The sequence below is a fragment of the Copadichromis virginalis genome, linkage group LG8 (assembly GCF_057382275.1).
Source record: "Copadichromis virginalis isolate Kocher_CV1m ecotype Utaka linkage group LG8, C_Virginalis_male_GT1.1, whole genome shotgun sequence".
In the NCBI taxonomy this organism is placed as follows: domain Eukaryota; kingdom Metazoa; phylum Chordata; class Actinopteri; order Cichliformes; family Cichlidae; genus Copadichromis; species Copadichromis virginalis.
In genome coordinates, this window is record NC_140625.1 from 29,234,482 (window position 1) to 29,251,822 (window position 17,341).

The 17,341-nt window shown below is 40.7% G+C and overlaps 1 protein-coding gene across 1 annotated transcript; it reads left to right on the forward strand.

Annotated features, from left to right (window-relative positions):
- Nucleotides 1–1,399: 1,399 nt before the first annotated feature.
- Nucleotides 1,400–11,075, forward strand: gpr142 (G protein-coupled receptor 142). The gene is made up of 3 exons (XM_085467005.1): nt 1,400–1,545; nt 7,550–7,704; nt 9,595–11,075. Exons 2-3 carry the CDS (start codon nt 7,566–7,568, stop codon nt 10,551–10,553), a joined length of 1,098 nt encoding a protein of 365 aa, XP_085323131.1. The 5' UTR covers nt 1,400–1,545; nt 7,550–7,565; the 3' UTR covers nt 10,554–11,075.
- Nucleotides 11,076–17,341: the final 6,266 nt, after the last annotated feature.

Below are 17,341 nucleotides of genomic sequence, written 5' to 3' on the forward strand. Positions count from 1 at the left end.
AAACAAAGCAGACGATCTGACAATGACACACTGAAAACAGAGGACTTAAATACACAGGAGGTGATTAGGGGAAGTGGGAACACATGAAGGAACAGCTGACTGACATGAGCCTAATGACAGGACAGGGGAAGTGAAACTAAATACAATGAACAAAGAACACACGACTCCTTCAAAATAAAACAGGAAACACTGAAACTAGACATGACAACACAAGCTTAACAGACCTAACACGTGATGAACGATACAAGAACTCAAACATAGAAACCAAGGAAACAATAAATAATAACTGCCTTTCCTTAACTAAAGCTAAATAGGAATGACACATAAACTAATCACAAATCTAAAATGAGACAAATACAAAATGAACTCAGAGCGCCGGGTCAGAGACCCAGCCTGTGACAGGTTTCTTGAGCATGGCAGTGAATTCACTGTACTCAAACTGCTTCCATAGTCACCAAAGCACCTCTGGGATGTAGTCCAACAAAAGATTCATTTAATGGATGTGCAGCTCACAAATCTGCAGCAACTGTCATGTCAACATGGACCAAAACTTAAAGCAGCTCTGAAAACAAGAGTGACCAATTCAATACCAATAAGGTGTACCTAATAAAGTGGCTGGTTAGCTATATATATGGTATAAAAGTGTACGGCCTTGCCTCTCGCTGTGTGGATGTGCTCCTGTCCTGTCCTGACAAATGTATTTTTGATTCATATTCCATTTGCTGACATGAAAATGGAAATATTACTGATGCAAATAATCTCCCTTTACTAATTCTCACTAATATTCACATTTTAAATGAAAAAAAATGCTGTGAATTAAAATTGTACAAATGTTTGTGTCAGTGCGACTGTGTTTCTGCATTTCAATCTCTGCATTTTAATAAGATGGTAATAATAATTATTATTATTCTAACCTCATTGAAAACAATTCCTAGGATGGCCCATATTTTGCTGTATCTACGGGGTGATGGAGACACTTCCGTTGGAGACCTGTCACATTTGTCATCAGTATTTAGTGTTTATGACGTAGCTGCTGCTTGGAAATGTTTCACATTCCCACAGCCTGCTTTACGTGTCGTCCCTCATGTTGTTCGTATATACTTTGGAATGTGGATCAATCCGACTGCTTTGACAGGTTATTTCGTTTGTCACATTTCCAGTGTGAACACACTTCACACCGAAATCCTGACGAGAAGCTTCAACATGAGAAGTGATCACTTTTTGTTCCCACTCGAACTCACTGTGGTTTTCCATCTTTTTTCCCCACACCCTCTCAATTTATTCTGATCCATTTCCTGCCTCCTTCACACATCAGTTCCCTCCCTCACCCTCCCCTTTACTTTCACTCCCCTCTTCCTCATTACTCCCCTCTCATTCTGTTCACTCATAGCAGTAATGTACCGGCTGCCTGGATTCTTCTCCTCCTCCTCGTCTCCTAACCGGATTGTCCAGCAGGGACTCTGTAGGAGCCTCTGGGGGGAGTGACAGTGCAGAGGACCGGCTGTACCCCAGGTGGAGAATCCACATTGAAAACTGGATGTGAAGGTAAGTCTGCTGGCGATGAGACTAAGCCAAAGAAAACCCCTGTTTGTGCAGAGTATGTTGTAACAGGATAAAGGTTTCTGTTTGTCCTGCAATTAGACTTGTTCCAACTTCAGATGATGGATCAAAGTACAGTTATTATGAAGTCATTTGGAGAAGCGGGTCTGGATTGTGTTGCCTCCAAATGTTTCATAATTGGCTTTGCTTTGACCTGAAGTGTTTTTCTTGTTATTTCACCCTTTAATCTGCTACGAAGCAGGCGTTTCTCATCATACGTGCCTGTTACTTTCTGCCAAAATGCTCTTCTGGATTCTATCTTCTTAACAGCCACAGCGGTGACCGTGGCTCAGGATCTTGCAGCATCTGCGCTCCTGATCAGAACAGCTGGGAGATTTCTCTCCACTGCTTCCTGTCAAGTTTTGATTTTCACAGAAAATTATTTTCCTGATTTTAAACACCAAACGTCTTCAGACTTGCTGCCACGCGAAACCCTGATATGTTTGCAGTACAGTTATGCTGCCAGCACCCTTTATCTCCACGCGCTGCTCTTTCAGGTGCAGCATCTCTTGATGAATAATTAAGTGGAGTACAGATAGAGTTCATTTCAGCTTCGTGGACACTGACCCCCCTGCAGAGCTCCGATAGCTCCAGCTGCATTTGGATCCTGGGAAAACTGTGTCCCTTCAAAAAGATAGAGGTGTGTTTCTGATTAAGGCTGATGTGCACTGACTCTACTGTCCCGTCTGTGCTGCTGACGTACTGAAAAGACTGTAAATTTTAGGATGTAATAAAACACCTCTAAAGCTCTGAGCTGCATTCCCACCTCCAGAATCAATAGCACCCACGGGACACGAGGCGTAGATGTGAATGTCTGCACGAGAAATTTCTCAGCTAGTGGAGACACAGAACTCTCCAAGCTTCAGGATTTAAGAGGTCCTTGGCTGGCGTGTAACACGTCTGCTGGGTTACTGACTGCCGGGAGTAATTACGGTCCCCTGTGCCACGTTTTTCTGGCAACCTCTCGACTTTCATGACGATCATCTTTCTCACTGCGGCTGCTGCAGGCAGCTCACGAGGAAACAGATCAGGTGTCGTAGCAGATAAGACCGAGTGAGTCTCATGGGTCCACAGTGGATATTTCACCTTTTTTCACATGCAGCTTATTCGGCTTAATCTGTGACATTACACTGTAGTTTCCATTTGATCTAGGAAGAGAATTTCTGCAAATGCAAACATTAACGTTTTGTCAGAATGCAGCTCTGATGTGGAAATATGATGAAGTGTAAAACTGTACCTGCTGCACAGTCTTCTGTGCATGTCTTTGATGGTGAACAGTTCCACCTGCTATCAGTAAGTAAATAGATACAATGTCAGGGCTTTTATAGAAATAATTACACAATGTCAATACAATGGTGTGCATTACAAAACAAAGTTGATTTAGTGATAGTGTTCATAACTTGAGTCATTCTTTACACATAAAATTAACCAAAACAAAATAGAGAAACTAGATTCTTCTTCCAGTAACACTAAATTTTTGAACTATGATACGGTGGCCCTGAGGCAACAAAGCCAAACCCATCATTTAAACACAAAACAATAAGATCAAAAAGAGGAATAAAAGTAAAAAGTGTCATTTTGTTGCTGTTTTTCTTGTTTTTACAGCCACCGTATTATTCAGACAGCACAAACAGTTTGAAGGACTTAATAAGTTTATACTATATTTGAAGTTAGCCATAAAAACATCTCATTATTCATCTTCAGCGCAGCAAACATGCGTCATTTTGTCTGAGGTCAAACACTGAATGCATCTCTGCATACACCTTACACCTCCTATGGGAGCTGAGCATCTATTAATACTAAATAAGACATCCTATCTGAGCACGTGGGAAGCTGTTCCATAATAAGCAATGAGATAAGAGAATATTTCTAATTATAAACAAAAAAAGGGTTGTAATGGTTCTATTTTGTTACTTCAGAATCTGGGAAAAGTCAAAGGACGCAGCTTTTAATTTATAGCCTGGACTTAAGTCTACTTAAATGTAATTCTTAAACACAAACACTCTGGAGCCTTTGGTCATATAAGTACAACACATAAATCCTCATACGTATTTCTTTTCTTTACTCTTTTGCTATGAAATTACAGAAGCTTCAGAGTTGAGGGTTTTAATATATTTGTAAAACACCTGTTTTATTGTTTAAGTGTAAATAAATTTAATTTAACCCTAAGTTTTAACTTAAAAGATTCTCAGATATCTTTTTAGCAGGTGAGTGAAAGACTCTCGGGTGATGTTAGAATATAATGTTATAGGTCGTGGATGAAATGTGCGTATCTCTGTGAGTAATTCACTGGAGAGAAGACCCAAATGCACTGAAGTAGGTTAAACAAACAAAAGAACATGCCTCTAACGGCTGATAGAAAAAATAATAATAAAGATGCACAAAGTCCAGTACGCTAGTGAAACAAAACAGGGGAAAAGGGGAAGGAGTAGCAGGACAAACAACAGAAGGACAAACTGACGAGTGACACGAGCAAGCAAGATCGTATTTACACACACAGGGTGTCATAAAGAAGGGATAAAAAGGAAGCACAAATGTTATTACCCAAATAATACAGGAAGTCACTGAGAAGATGAGGAAGACGTAAAACAAAAGCACACATGGCACTGGAAGGAAACCAGAAACTTCCAAATGAAAAAATAAAATAAAAACTCAGTGGATCGCACAGGGACCTGGACAATCTCCAGTTACTGATTTCCACCATGAGACGATCACTAAACAGCATCCTGCCTGATCCCAATCTCATTCACAAAGTACAGATTATATCACGGACAGCTCTCTGATATATAAAGCTAAGAATATCTTTTCAGACTGTCCTTCAATTAGAAATGGTTGTGACAGCAGCCAGAGCCCGTCACAGAGCCTGTCCACTTTACATTAATGCCATTGTTTTAAAAAATAACTGCAGTTCACCTAGAGGGGGCTGATGAGACTGAAAGAATTAAATGCTGTCCTAATAAAAATCCCATATTTAGTATTAATTACATATATCAGTACTGAACTAAAAATACACTAATATCATTTTTGATTATTTTCCAGGAACATCGCCTTTAAAACACAAGTATTAGCTAATGCTTGCTGTTTGGCTGCTTAATGAAAACATCTCATACAAAAAGCTGCGTGTGGTGATGTACCAACCAGCTGTTACTTACTTGACAGAAGAAATAAAAAGGGCAGATGCCACCTCAACTTCTAGTGACCAAAGAGTTGGTGAAAGAAGGGGTGCTCTAAAAAATATCATAATATCTGGAAACAAGCTACATAACCTATCCTAAAACAGAATTATTACAAAGCATCTGGAGTTAAATACGGATTACTTTGCACCCAAGTCTCATCTGGTTTAATTTTCACACGCTAATACTTTCATCGAGTTAGATTACGGCTTGGGTGTAACAGCATCCACCACAGCTAAAGGTAACATCAGACAGTAGTAGTCCACAGTAGTTTGTGGAGTGGGGTCTAGTATACTTCTTCTTCTGTCTAAACTAAGACACTAATTCAGAAAACGCTTCATATCATATCAGTGAGGTTTGGAGGACTTGTGGTGAATTTCCCACGGGACTAAATTAAGACTCTATTGAGAAAAAGGGCAGCAGGCAGCCTCCTTCATGTCGACCTCTCTCCTTTGTACATCATTGATCTTCATGATTGCATTTCTCTCCTGCTGGTTTATCGGGCTGTGGTGAATTAAAGCTGTCGTGCACTAAGCTATTCGATGCTCCTCGAGTTTACGATCATATTCCTGCTACGGGCCATAAAATGTGCCAGTCATATAGTTTATATGCAGGGCTTTGGCACATAAATAGCATTTGGAAGGGCAGTAATTTAAAAATGACTACACGTTAGTGATAGTGATTGTCCCGCTTACATCATGAAAACACCGACAAATGGGGTGATTGTGGCTCTGTGATAATGTGTATGTTGGTTGAGCAACTACAAATGGTTTGTCACTGAAAGCTCGAGAGATAACGCAGTCCAAATATTGCCTCATGGATGAGGGAAGTAAATAAGGAAAGCAGGCAGATGGAGAAAAACAGGATGGCTGGCGCCCAGGTGAAAAGGTTAAATTGGGGACGGGAAGATAATGACCTGTGGTGGTGGGAGAGTGGAAGGGTCATTGCTGTCAGCCCATCTGCTGTTGTTGTGAACCTGCAGTTTAATTGACTGAGTCCAAACTAAGTGGATTTAGCATATTTTTGTTTCCACGGTTTATTTCTGAAACAGTTTGGCTGAGCAAACATCGTTTATCAGACGTCACCGAGCAACTCAGAGAGAGCGGTGCATCGTCTGCAAAAGAAGATCTGTCATCATCTTGTTCCTCCGAACCACATCCATGTAAACCAGATCATATTAAAGAAATATTCCACTATAGTTTAAATTGTGCTTTCTTAACAAATATTCAATATTCGACAATGAACACCTTTTGATTATTTAACATTGTTGTCTGGCTATTTTCAGCTCACCGCCCTGTTTTTTCATTCTCACCTGGGGATTTTTGTACAGTCAGTGTGAGGCAGAAAGATGCCTGGTTAGTGTTAGAAAAATAAGATGACTTTGACTTTGACTACGATGACCTGGATGACTGAGAACCTTCACAGACAAAAATAAGATGAATACAATTTCTTGGTTTCTAGAATCAGGGATCCATACTGAGGAGTTTCAGGGACATCCATATTGCAAACATCAATGTCTGCCTTCATATAAGACATTTAATCTCATTAGCTTGGGTTCTACCGTTTTCAGTTGTGTTATCAACTAAAAAAAACAATCTGAAGTTTGTCAACTCTGTTACAAAAACAGGTTTTTAGTCTCAGACACTCAATTTGTTAAAAAATAACTTGAAAACATGAAATACAGAGAATTCAGAAACATCCAACTAAAACTTCAGTCCTGCTCAGTGTTATAGATAAAAGTTACTTTAGATGCTCCTTTATGCATTTTAGGGGGCAGCTCCACATATTTCATATGGCAGATTTTTACACCGGATGCCCTTCCTGAAACCACCCCCAAGGAATTTGTATCTCCTCCCAGGATCAAACTGAGGATCTTTCACTTGTTGGGTGATTGTGCAAACCACTGCACTGTGGAGCCACTTCTGCTCAGTATCACAGATGGCAGGTTTAAAACACAGAAAAAGACTAAAGCCAACAACGTATGTTGGTTTTGGATGTTGGTCTGCAGATTGCCTGACAGCAAACTGCCTTTGGCTCTCACAGAAAGTTGGTAAATCTTTAAGAAAAACAATTCCACATATTTTCCAATTACAGAACAGTAACTTGTGCCAGTAAATGGAGTGTGTGTTGAGGACTAATTCTGAGCAGTGGATGAATCAAGAGTTGTTGCTCTAGTGAGTATTTGAAAATAAACTAAGTTAACTTAGTTAATGTTGGTTAATGGATATGAAGGAACAGATCACCAAGTGGAGCCTGGGGAGACATATTTGGACAGAGATGTGTCTTTAAATCTGCATTTGGTTGAAAATAAAAAGACACTCTTCCTTCTTAAAATAGTCTAGCTTGTGTAACTCAGTCATGACCATTTTAGTCAATCAAACGTTGTACAAAAAAAACAGCGAACATAAAGATGTATTTTCATTTTAGAAGCAATGGCTATGTGATCTTCAATAACATGAGGGGTGGGTGGGTGGGTGGGTTACATTTTAATAACCAGTTTAGTCTGGTTCTGGCACAAAGAGCTCCAGGAGGGAATTGGTTTACACATGTTCACAGTGGTCTGCATACGTCTTCCAAAATCTGTGACTGAATGCACTTCAAAACTGAGCTTTTCGGTGTATTTGAGGGGGAAATAAGGTCTGCGTATGAAGTGCATCAACCCCAGATGTGCTGAAAAAGTGGACTGAACTTGTTTTTTGTGTTGAGTGACCCGATGTTTGTAAAGCTCTCCTTGCTAATCAATTGCAAACATAATTCTCTCTTTTTAACTTCGCCAGGGGAGCCGCCAAGGTCATGATCGACTGGCCCAATGTGACGGCGTCCGGCAACCAGGAGCTGGGCCTGAAACCCGAGGAGCTGCAGAAGTCCAAATGTGTCCTGGGTTTCATTCCCGTCATCTACTACAGCATTCTGCTCTCCATCGGAGTACCAGGTACACTTTTGAACCGAGCCAGCACATAAACCAATCAGAAAACAGGGAATCGCACATGACTCAAGAGATCAATATAAATGTGAGTTAGAGGTACATTAATGCTTCTATAATGGGGACTGGATAGTGGATAATACACTCGGGGATGTCTGTTTTCACAGTTTATGTTAATTTCATTAGCTGATAATGAGGTTGTGTGGGAATTTACCCAATTATTATCCCTCACTCCAGCCAACCATGTTAGGATCAACTTGCATATCAGACAGCACTCACACCAGCTACGTCTTCATTATCATGTTTCACTTTTACAAGTCAGTGATGACGTGAAATTGAGGCATTCAGATGTCCTCTTTGCTGTTTCAAATAACTGCTCCCAAAGGGAAAAAACTCTCAGGGCCGAAGAGCCAACGTCTGCAATCCTGGAGGGTCAAAAACTATGATCCAAATAGCTGCAGTGGAAATATCTTACTGCTGACAAGACATCTGAGATGAAATAGTACAGAGGAGATTGTGTGTCTGACAGCGTGCAGAGAGACAATAAAAACAGCGTCTTTTTTTAACATACTCTAAAAAGCAGAAGCAGAAACTCTGAGTTTGGAAAACAAGGATTTAAACAGAAACATTTAATGCTTTATTATTAACTGTAACGTCTAAATATTAATGTGCTCCATCTCAGTAATTTAGTCTCTCAAGTAAACTGCAATGCCAAATTGATTTAATTAACTTTTGGGCTGATTTAATGTTTCCTATGTGATTTTATACTAATGAAAAACACTCACAGTCAAATGCTACACAGCTTTAGATACTGTGCTTTTGCCACTGACCTTTCATTGGCATCACCAACTGTTCTTTAGGCCTGTGTGAGGCCTTAACTTGGTTGTATTTATCCTTCACAAAGACGCTGCCATGCCATAATGTATTTTTCTTTGCTAAGTTTGCTGTCATTACGAATATCCATAAAATACTAAACAACGATATTGTCATGAATTACAAGATGAGCGACCACATGCAGGCTGTTAGCGAAATGAAGTAACAAAAGGCAACATTTCATTTCAGCAGATAAAAGTCTAACGAAAAATGAAAGCAAACAGCTGATATAAAAAATAAATCTCCACCCGCAGTGTTGGTTTGTCCTTCAGGTTGAGGGCCCTGCACACTATCTTAGAGAATAAAACTGATCATTTTAAAACACAGAAATAGCAGTACAGCAAGTAAAACATGAAGAAAGTAAGCAGCAGAATGCATACACAAAAGTAAACTTAGCTTGATGAAACCAAAACACACCGGGGAAAACTGAGGGAATTAATTCATATAAACAGTAACTGGAACTAAGAACTAAAGACTCAGAAGACTGAGAAAATACACAAAGAAGCCCCTGCCACAAATGTAAACAACACGCAAACTAAGAATCAAAAAGAAAATATTTAATAATAAACAGAATTACAAGGTCCAAAACCTAAAAGCCCCTGGGTTTAAGTCTCGGACTTAAACTCGGGATGATGGCCCAAATATTGATTTAATTTCCCCTGAAATTCCCTGAAAGTTGTGCAGACATGCAGCACAGTGCGGCGCTTGTTCTCTCTGCCTTTTAAGAAAAAGATGAAGTGAACCGTTCCCATTTCACAGATTTCTTTATGCAGCTAAACCAAAATCCTTGTAGGATCTAGTCTTGCCAGAAAATCTTGGGGGGGGTTATTATTTGGGCCGTTATCCTTAGGTTGCTTTATTTCAGTATTCACTGGGACATAAAAGTGATCACCAGTGTCAACAGTCAGATCGAATAAAAACCTCTTAAAAGGTTTATTAATCTACTCCAAAATACAGATTTAAAGAGCTTTTATTTTCATGACTTTTATCCTTTTAATCTCATTTCTGCTTCTTTCTTTGTCCCAGTAAACATCCTCACAGTAGTGGCCTTGTGCAGACTGGCGTCCCGCACTAAGAAGGCTCTGTACTACTACCTCTTGGCAGTGACAGCCTCAGATATTCTCTCCCAGCTCTTCATCATCTTCGTCGGCTTCCTGCTGGAGACGGCAGTTTTTCACCGGGATGTCCCCGCTCTCCTGCTGCACTCTGTCAGCGTCGCCGAGTTTGCAGCCAACCACGCTTCCATATGGTCCACCGTACCGCTCTCTGTGGACCGCTACGTGGCGCTGTGCCACCCCCTCCTCCACCGGCAGATCAGCTACCCGGCACGAGCCAGGAAGATTATCGGGGTGGTCCTGGCAACATCGATCGCATCGGGCGTGCCTTTCTTCTGGTGGTCAGACATGTGGAGGAACAGCCATCCACCCACAGCGCTGGACGCCGTCCTCATATGGACACATGTGACTATCATCTACTTCCTGCCGTGCAGCATCTTCTTAGTGCTGAACTCTCTGATAATCCACACACTGAGGGTGAGGCAGAGAGAGCAGCGCTGTCAGGAGGAGCAGGGGACAAAGTCGGCGCCACTGCAAAGACTCGGGAAAACCACGGCCATGCTGCTGGCCATCACCTCAGTGTTCTCAATCCTGTGGGCGCCCAGAACCATCGTGGTCATCTACCACCTGTACGTGTCCACTGTTCATCGAGACTGGCGCATCCACCTGGCCTATGACCTCTCCAACATGCTGGCCATGCTCAACACCGCAGTCAACTTCTTCCTCTACTGCTTCGTCAGTAAGCCTTTCCGCAGCGCCGTGCGGGATGTCATACTGCTCAGGGGGTCGCCGCTCTACTCTCGCCGCGCTCTGCCCCAGCAGCAGGTCCCCACCAACGCCTCCATTTCCTCTCTGTACAGTGGGAACAGCAAGCGGTTTCAGCGGGACTTCACCCCCTTGTCACCTCATGGGGCCAGAAAGCCCTCATGACCCTGTGACTTGTCCTCTTAATCCAAAACACCCATCATCCCACGGTCCCGGTGCACTCCTCACCCCAGGGACGCATACTGTGTTCCAGCTACGACTGTGGGCAGCGACCGGTCGGCCCTGGGGCGCTCTCAGAGGGCCTGATAGCGGCTTAGCATGATTTTCGTCTTACAGTGTTTGACCTCGTGTTGTTTGTCCATGTAAATCAGATAACGTGACAGCCTATTTATTTTTCTTGAGAAGAATCTGAGGAAATAAAAGTAGATTTTTTTTCCATAGATGTAGTAATGTGACTGATTTGTTTATATTTTTACAAAACAAAACAGAAGGACAAAATCCCTTTTTGAACAATAATGTAAGCTCAGATGTAGATTCATGTTAATATTAAAGACTTTTTGCATATTAAGTGCAATCAGTGATCGTTGCTGTTCCTTCGGTCATGTAACGTGGTGTGATATTCACTCTGGAAGCTGCAAAGATGTCAGAATAAGAGTGATAATGTTGAATAAACAGTTTTTTTCTGCAGTTGAGCTTTATGTTGTGTTCATTAAGACTTCAAATACGTGATTGAGTCAATGCACTCATCACAAAACTATTTACTGAAGTCCTATCACGAGGGAGCCGAGGGAGGTTTTCCCCTGGACATTTATATAAACAGATGTGTTTTTACAACCAGAGGCCTCATTTTCAGTCGGATGTTCCTGGAAAATCATTTATTAATCATTTAAATGGTAGAAAAAAGAAACAAATCAGAGTAGTTACTGTTCTGAAATAAAAAATCAGCAAACGGTTTAAATTGTGTAAAATTTTATGGACATGGTTAAATATTTTATGTACTAATATTTCAAGTGTATTTAGGACGTATTTGAATCTCGTTCCTCGATGGTGAGAGTCTGTGGACTGCACACTGTGCACGACAGCAGCCTTCGCTCCCTGCACACACACAGCTCCAGTCATACCAGTTCACTCTGACACAGCTGTCGTATAACCGGTTAAAGTAAACCTACTGCAAGACGGCACTGATTAGAAACAGCTAAATTGGTACTGAATAATAATTAAATATGATTAATTAGCTTAATGGGCTCGTATTTCTCTTGCAGAATAGTGAAGGCAGCAACATTTTAGCATGTAAGTTGCCAAAAGGGCACATTTCTACTTGCAGTCTTAGAAGTTCCCGCCTTTATATACAAACTATGATATAAAAGAACAAATCATTTTCTTCCTCCGCACTGCTTTCAACATCAAACAACACTGGAGCCTCATTTCATCCTAGTGTCCAAGAATTGCACGTAAATGATCAGTTTCCATGAACGAGCTCAGAGATGAGAACAACTAGTGTAACTTAATGCATTTGTCAGTTTTTTTATTTGTATTGGTGAATTGTTTTTTCTTGTGGTTGGATTTTCTTTGATGGTCAAAAACTGTTTGCATTCAATAAAAATCGAAAATGTATTTAAACTGTTAAGAAGTCTTGACTCGTGTGACTTTTGAAATTGAGTGACAGAGGGGAACCCGGTCAGAGGGGAGGGGTCTGTGGGAAATCAGAATACTCTAATTGAAAATTGGTTGAAAATTCAAATAACTGTAATTGTGGGAACACTTCCCGCTTCTATCAGGGAAACTTGGCATCATGTTTGGTGTATGAGATTCAGCTGTGAGGTGACGGAGCGGTCTGCTTCTGTCTTATTCTACTGAGCAGTGGAGCAAAGAACAATGTCCCACACATTCTTTATTTTTACCTCTTCACATAGATTTCAGTTGCATTTTAGCCACATGATAAACAAACAGTTTCAAGAACTAAAAGACTTTACTTTTCAAATTCCTTACATTAATTTTAACCTCAGACTTCTTTTATAAATCCTCATTTGGGGATTCATGAACAGGTCACTGGTGACCGTGTGGATGTTAAGAGTTTTTAGGTTCCACGTGGCTGCTTGTACTTTGCCGGAGACAGGCTGGTGATTTTATGCATTTTGTGTCCTCTCACATATTTGTCAATTCATTTTTAGTTTGTTTACAGAGGTAGCTGTCATGGATGAGCCTAGATGTAATAATAATAATATAATAATACATTTTATTTGAGGGTGCCTTTCTAAAACCTAAAAGATATCACTACAACTGTAGATTCAAATAAATTTAAATGCTAAAAACAACAAATAAAAATGAGAAAAACACAAAAAAACCAAATAAACAAGTTTTGAAAAGTAAGTAAGATCTGTATTAAAGCGAGTGAGCCTCTTTACACAAGTAGGTTTTGAGCTGTGACTTAAATAAGAGAAGAGAATCTATATTTCTTAAGACTGAAGGAAGTGAGCTCCAGAGCCGAGGAGCAGAGCGACTGAAAGCTCTGTGCCCCACAGTGATGAGACGAGCAGAGGGAACAACAAGATGAGTGGCAGATCTGAGAGAGCAGGAAACAGTCAAAGACACACTGACATCAGTATCTGCAGTAGTGACTGTGACAACATTATTAGTGAACGTGTGTGGGCTACATAAATAATGTAACCTCTCTAAATATCAATAACTATCAAATAATACCAACATATAGATGACAATTTATTCATTCGTTACATTCTTCTTCTTCGTGGTTCAGTGTTTTTCTATAAAGAAAAGCACTAAAGTAATGGCCAAGTTTACATTGACCATAAGGAAAACAGAGTGTGTGATTTGCAAACCCAAATATGCTCACAGTGCCAGACACAAACATCAAATGTTTTTCCTAAAAAAGTTCATTTTTTAGGAAAAATATTCCGAAATATTTTGAATTGATGGCAGTGACACAACCTGTATATACACTTCAGCCATGATGGTGCCTTTCCAGATGTGCGTAGGAATTAATGCACCTCTGTACCTTTGAACCGAGTGCTGAAAACAAGCTGGATGGTCACCCTGTTCTTTAGGCTGGACAGCATGGATCATGTTGCCTCAGTTCGTTTTAAATTAGCTTTGGTTCCGAGAAGATGACGGTGTTTCTGGAACGTTCATGTTCACTTATTAGTGGCATGATGGAGCTTTAACCTGCATTTGTGGACGACACGGTCAGCTGTGTTTCTGAGCCCGTGCGTGTTTGTTTTTTGTGCAGTGCTGCTCGAGGGCTTGAAGATCATGGACATCTACGGTTTAGTTCTGGCCTTGTCTCTTGTTCACAGACAGATGTACTGTGGCTGATACTGTCTACCACAGACATTTAAAGTCTTTGCAATTTTACATCAAAAAAAACATTATTTCTTAAATTGTTCTACAAGTCGTAGATGCAGTTTTCCTCTCTAACACGTTCCTTTTATACCCAGTCATGCTAATGACCTGCTGCCAATTAACACCATTGGCTGCAAAATGTTCCTCCAGCTCTTTTCCAGCTTTTTATTTCCCCATCCCACCTTTTTTGCTACCATCCAATTAAAAATTGAGTAAATACTTTTCTGGGAATGGAACATTTTCTTCTTTCAAACATTTGATGTGTGTTCTGTGCTCTATTGTGAATAAAATATGGGTTTATGAGATTTGTGACTCACAGGATTCTGTTTTTATTTACACTTAATACAAAATCCCAGATGTGCATACTGGGTTTGTACATCTGGCCATCCTTTCAGGTTAAAAGTTTCTAATCCAAGCCCCCTGCTGACCCTCGTCCATCCTGAGTCTTCACCGTGTTTACTGTAACGGTAACCAGCAGGCTCATGTGGCCCTGCTGTCGGCTCACGCTGAGTTCTGAGAGTTCGTACGGAGATGCAGATACAAACGGTTTCTTTGAAGATGACTCCTGCTGCCTCACAACAGCAGAGGGGGGTGAGAGAGAGCGTGTGGTGGCAGCAACCTTACGGTGGTGATGAGAGTGGGAGTCAGAGATGAATGATCAAACATAACACAGCGCAAAGATGTCCAAGCAGGCTTTGATTTACTCGAACAGAGCTGCTGCTGATCGTATTAGGCAGCAGAGCGGTGACGCTGGGGGAAGGGCACTGTAGAGGAGGTAAACCCCGGCAGCCACACGGCCCCCGTCTGCCTGACACCTGTCCTTTGTGCCTGTTCAAACACCTGCTGATGGCCCCCCACTCTGCTCCTATTGAGCCCTTCCTGTTGCTTAGCAGGTGTCACAAGGAATCAAATGAAAAGACAGAGCACAGCAGAGAGTGATGGCGTCCTATCAGATGCACTTATGCAATAAACACAGGAAGTTTACACTACACAACAAAGGGAGGAAGTTTGCCCAATTTACTTACTTAAAGAAAAGTTCAGATTTTATGTAGTTTCAGTAGCAATGCAGGAAGTAACACTGGCCAAAAGACATTTCATTCACTTTTCCCTGAGGTTGCTGGTGCTAAAAAATGCTAAGCTGTTGCAAAGACTTGCATTCAGCTTGATTTCAGCCTTTCATCATTAATAATTTTATGCTTTGATGATAGGAGTTTCTGCCACACAACATCCACTCAAGAAAAAAAACGACTTTTTAAATGTCCGTGACTTTGAATCTAAAGACAATGAGTGCATGTTGGTTTGATCCTGCATGTAAACACTGGGGTAGTTTCATATGAAGGGAAAATAAAGGTTTAACAAAGGATCAGTGCAGTTTAATTTCCATTGTGTAGTTTCAGGTGTTAATTTCAATCTGGACATTCAGACGAAAAGAACTTGTTTGAAATCTGGCCTTGTCATAATAATAGTAATAATAATAATAATAATAATAATAATAATAATAATAATAATAATAATAATAATAATAATAATAATAATAATAATAATAATAATAATAATAATAGCTTTTGATCATATTAGTAATAAAGGAAGATGCCAGCTGATAAAATAGGTTTCATGGGCACTTTTTAGTCCAGCACAGTGAATCTGAATAATTATTTTAATCTGTCTTTACTTTATCTGTCTGCACTCTGACTTTTTCTTCGGTTTCAGATTTAATATCCTGTTGAAATAAGAGAAAGAAATCAGAGTGATGAAATGGGGTTTGCCAGAACAAAGAATAATGCATCACTACCTCTGCAGGGATTCGCTTTAACAAAATATGTCTGATCTTTATCTGGAAACAGACAACTGATGGACACCAGGGCTCTGCTGGAAGGAAGCAAGGAGATGTTTAGTTCTCAAAGAAAAACTGTTTGGTTCCAAGGCCAGGTGATGGACCTAATTTTAGAGAATGGAAAACTGAAAGCATAATTCTTATCAGTGATAGCCAGATGGAGGAGCTAAAAAGTGAGAATGAGAATCGTGAATAAAGAAGCCAGCAGCCTCACTAAGGGTAAATGAGGCAGGAAGCATCAGAAGGTGATTTATAAGCATGAGGGTCTGTGTGGACTGGTCTTTTAATCATTCCCCCAAAACCTCACATGCACCTAATTCTTCACCTGTACTGTCAGCGCTTACACATCGATTTCAAAAGAGGTTGTTTTTTGTTTTTTTACTCCATGAGAGTCACAGAGGGTTGATTATAGCACATAAATGCACATTTTTCACCTGCAGCGAGCATCAAAACATTCTGTTACTGGGGAAGAGCTTTTAAGAATTTCTAGCTTATGTCTTTAAATGTTGAGGCTTTAAATAATAAAAGTGTTGACATTTTGGCTGCAGTTGCAACAATGTAACAGTCAGAATGTATTATATTATCAGAGTCCATCCTTTTTCTGAACTATAGAGCGAGCTCGTTGTTCCAGGTGGGCTGTAGCCTGACCCAGGACAGGTCACCGGCTCCACTGGTCACAGGGCATCGCAAAGAGGCAGGCTGCCTCATACTCTCACATCCACGGGTGATTTAGAACCGGTAATGGACCTAATATACATGTCTTTGGACTGCATGAGGAAGCTGGAGCTTCTTACTGTGAGGCCGCAGTGCTAACCACAGCAGCTCTTTTTATCTGTGAAGCTGCATTAAAATGATTGAGAATGAGCAGAAAAGGAGCTTGCTGCCCTCTCTGGGCTAACAGAGGTATTGCCAGACAGCAAAATAAAATAAAAGCTTTTCTTGAATTGTCAAAATTTGGGCAAACTGGCAGCTTATCACATCCACCATTTAATATGAAATTGTGCTTCGTCTTTATTGAATTCTGATTTACTTTTATTTATTAGCTTTACCTGGATTTACTGTTTTTTATTTTCATTTGATGGTCAAGAAACTAAAAATGAAATGACGAATGAATAATGAAGAAAAGAAATGTGGTGGCCTCAGCCATCTTTTATGGTGTGGTCTGCTGGGGCGGCAACCACTCTGCCGGGGACAGGAAGAGACTGAACAGGCTGATCCGCGGGGCCAGCTCTGTTCTAGGATGCCCTCCGGCCCCAGTGGAGGTTTTGAGTGACAGGAGAATGGAGGCTAAGCTGTCATCCCTGTTGGACAACATCTCCCACCCCATGCAGGAGACTGTGACAGCACTGAGCAGCTCCTTCAGTGGTAGCTGCACCCACGGTGTGGGACGGAGAGATTTTGCAGGTCTTTCCTCCCCACTGCTGTCAGACTCCACAACAAAGACGTCAACTGATCAAACACACACATCCACACATGTGCAATAAGACTAAGTGCAATACTCTTTCTGGCATCGTTGTATTATACTCATATTGTATATAGCATCTTATCTTTTTGAAGTATCTCTGAGCATTGCACAGTATAACCTTCGGGTGAATTTGCTGGGATGTCCACTCCTGGGTGTGTTAACACACACCTGAATGCTTCAGACTAACAAACTGCCAAAACCTCTACAGAGGTGCTAACACTTGATAATGAACTGTTAATCAATTGATTAGAAGTACATTTTTCCCATGAAAAACGCAAAAAAAAATCTTTTTTTCAC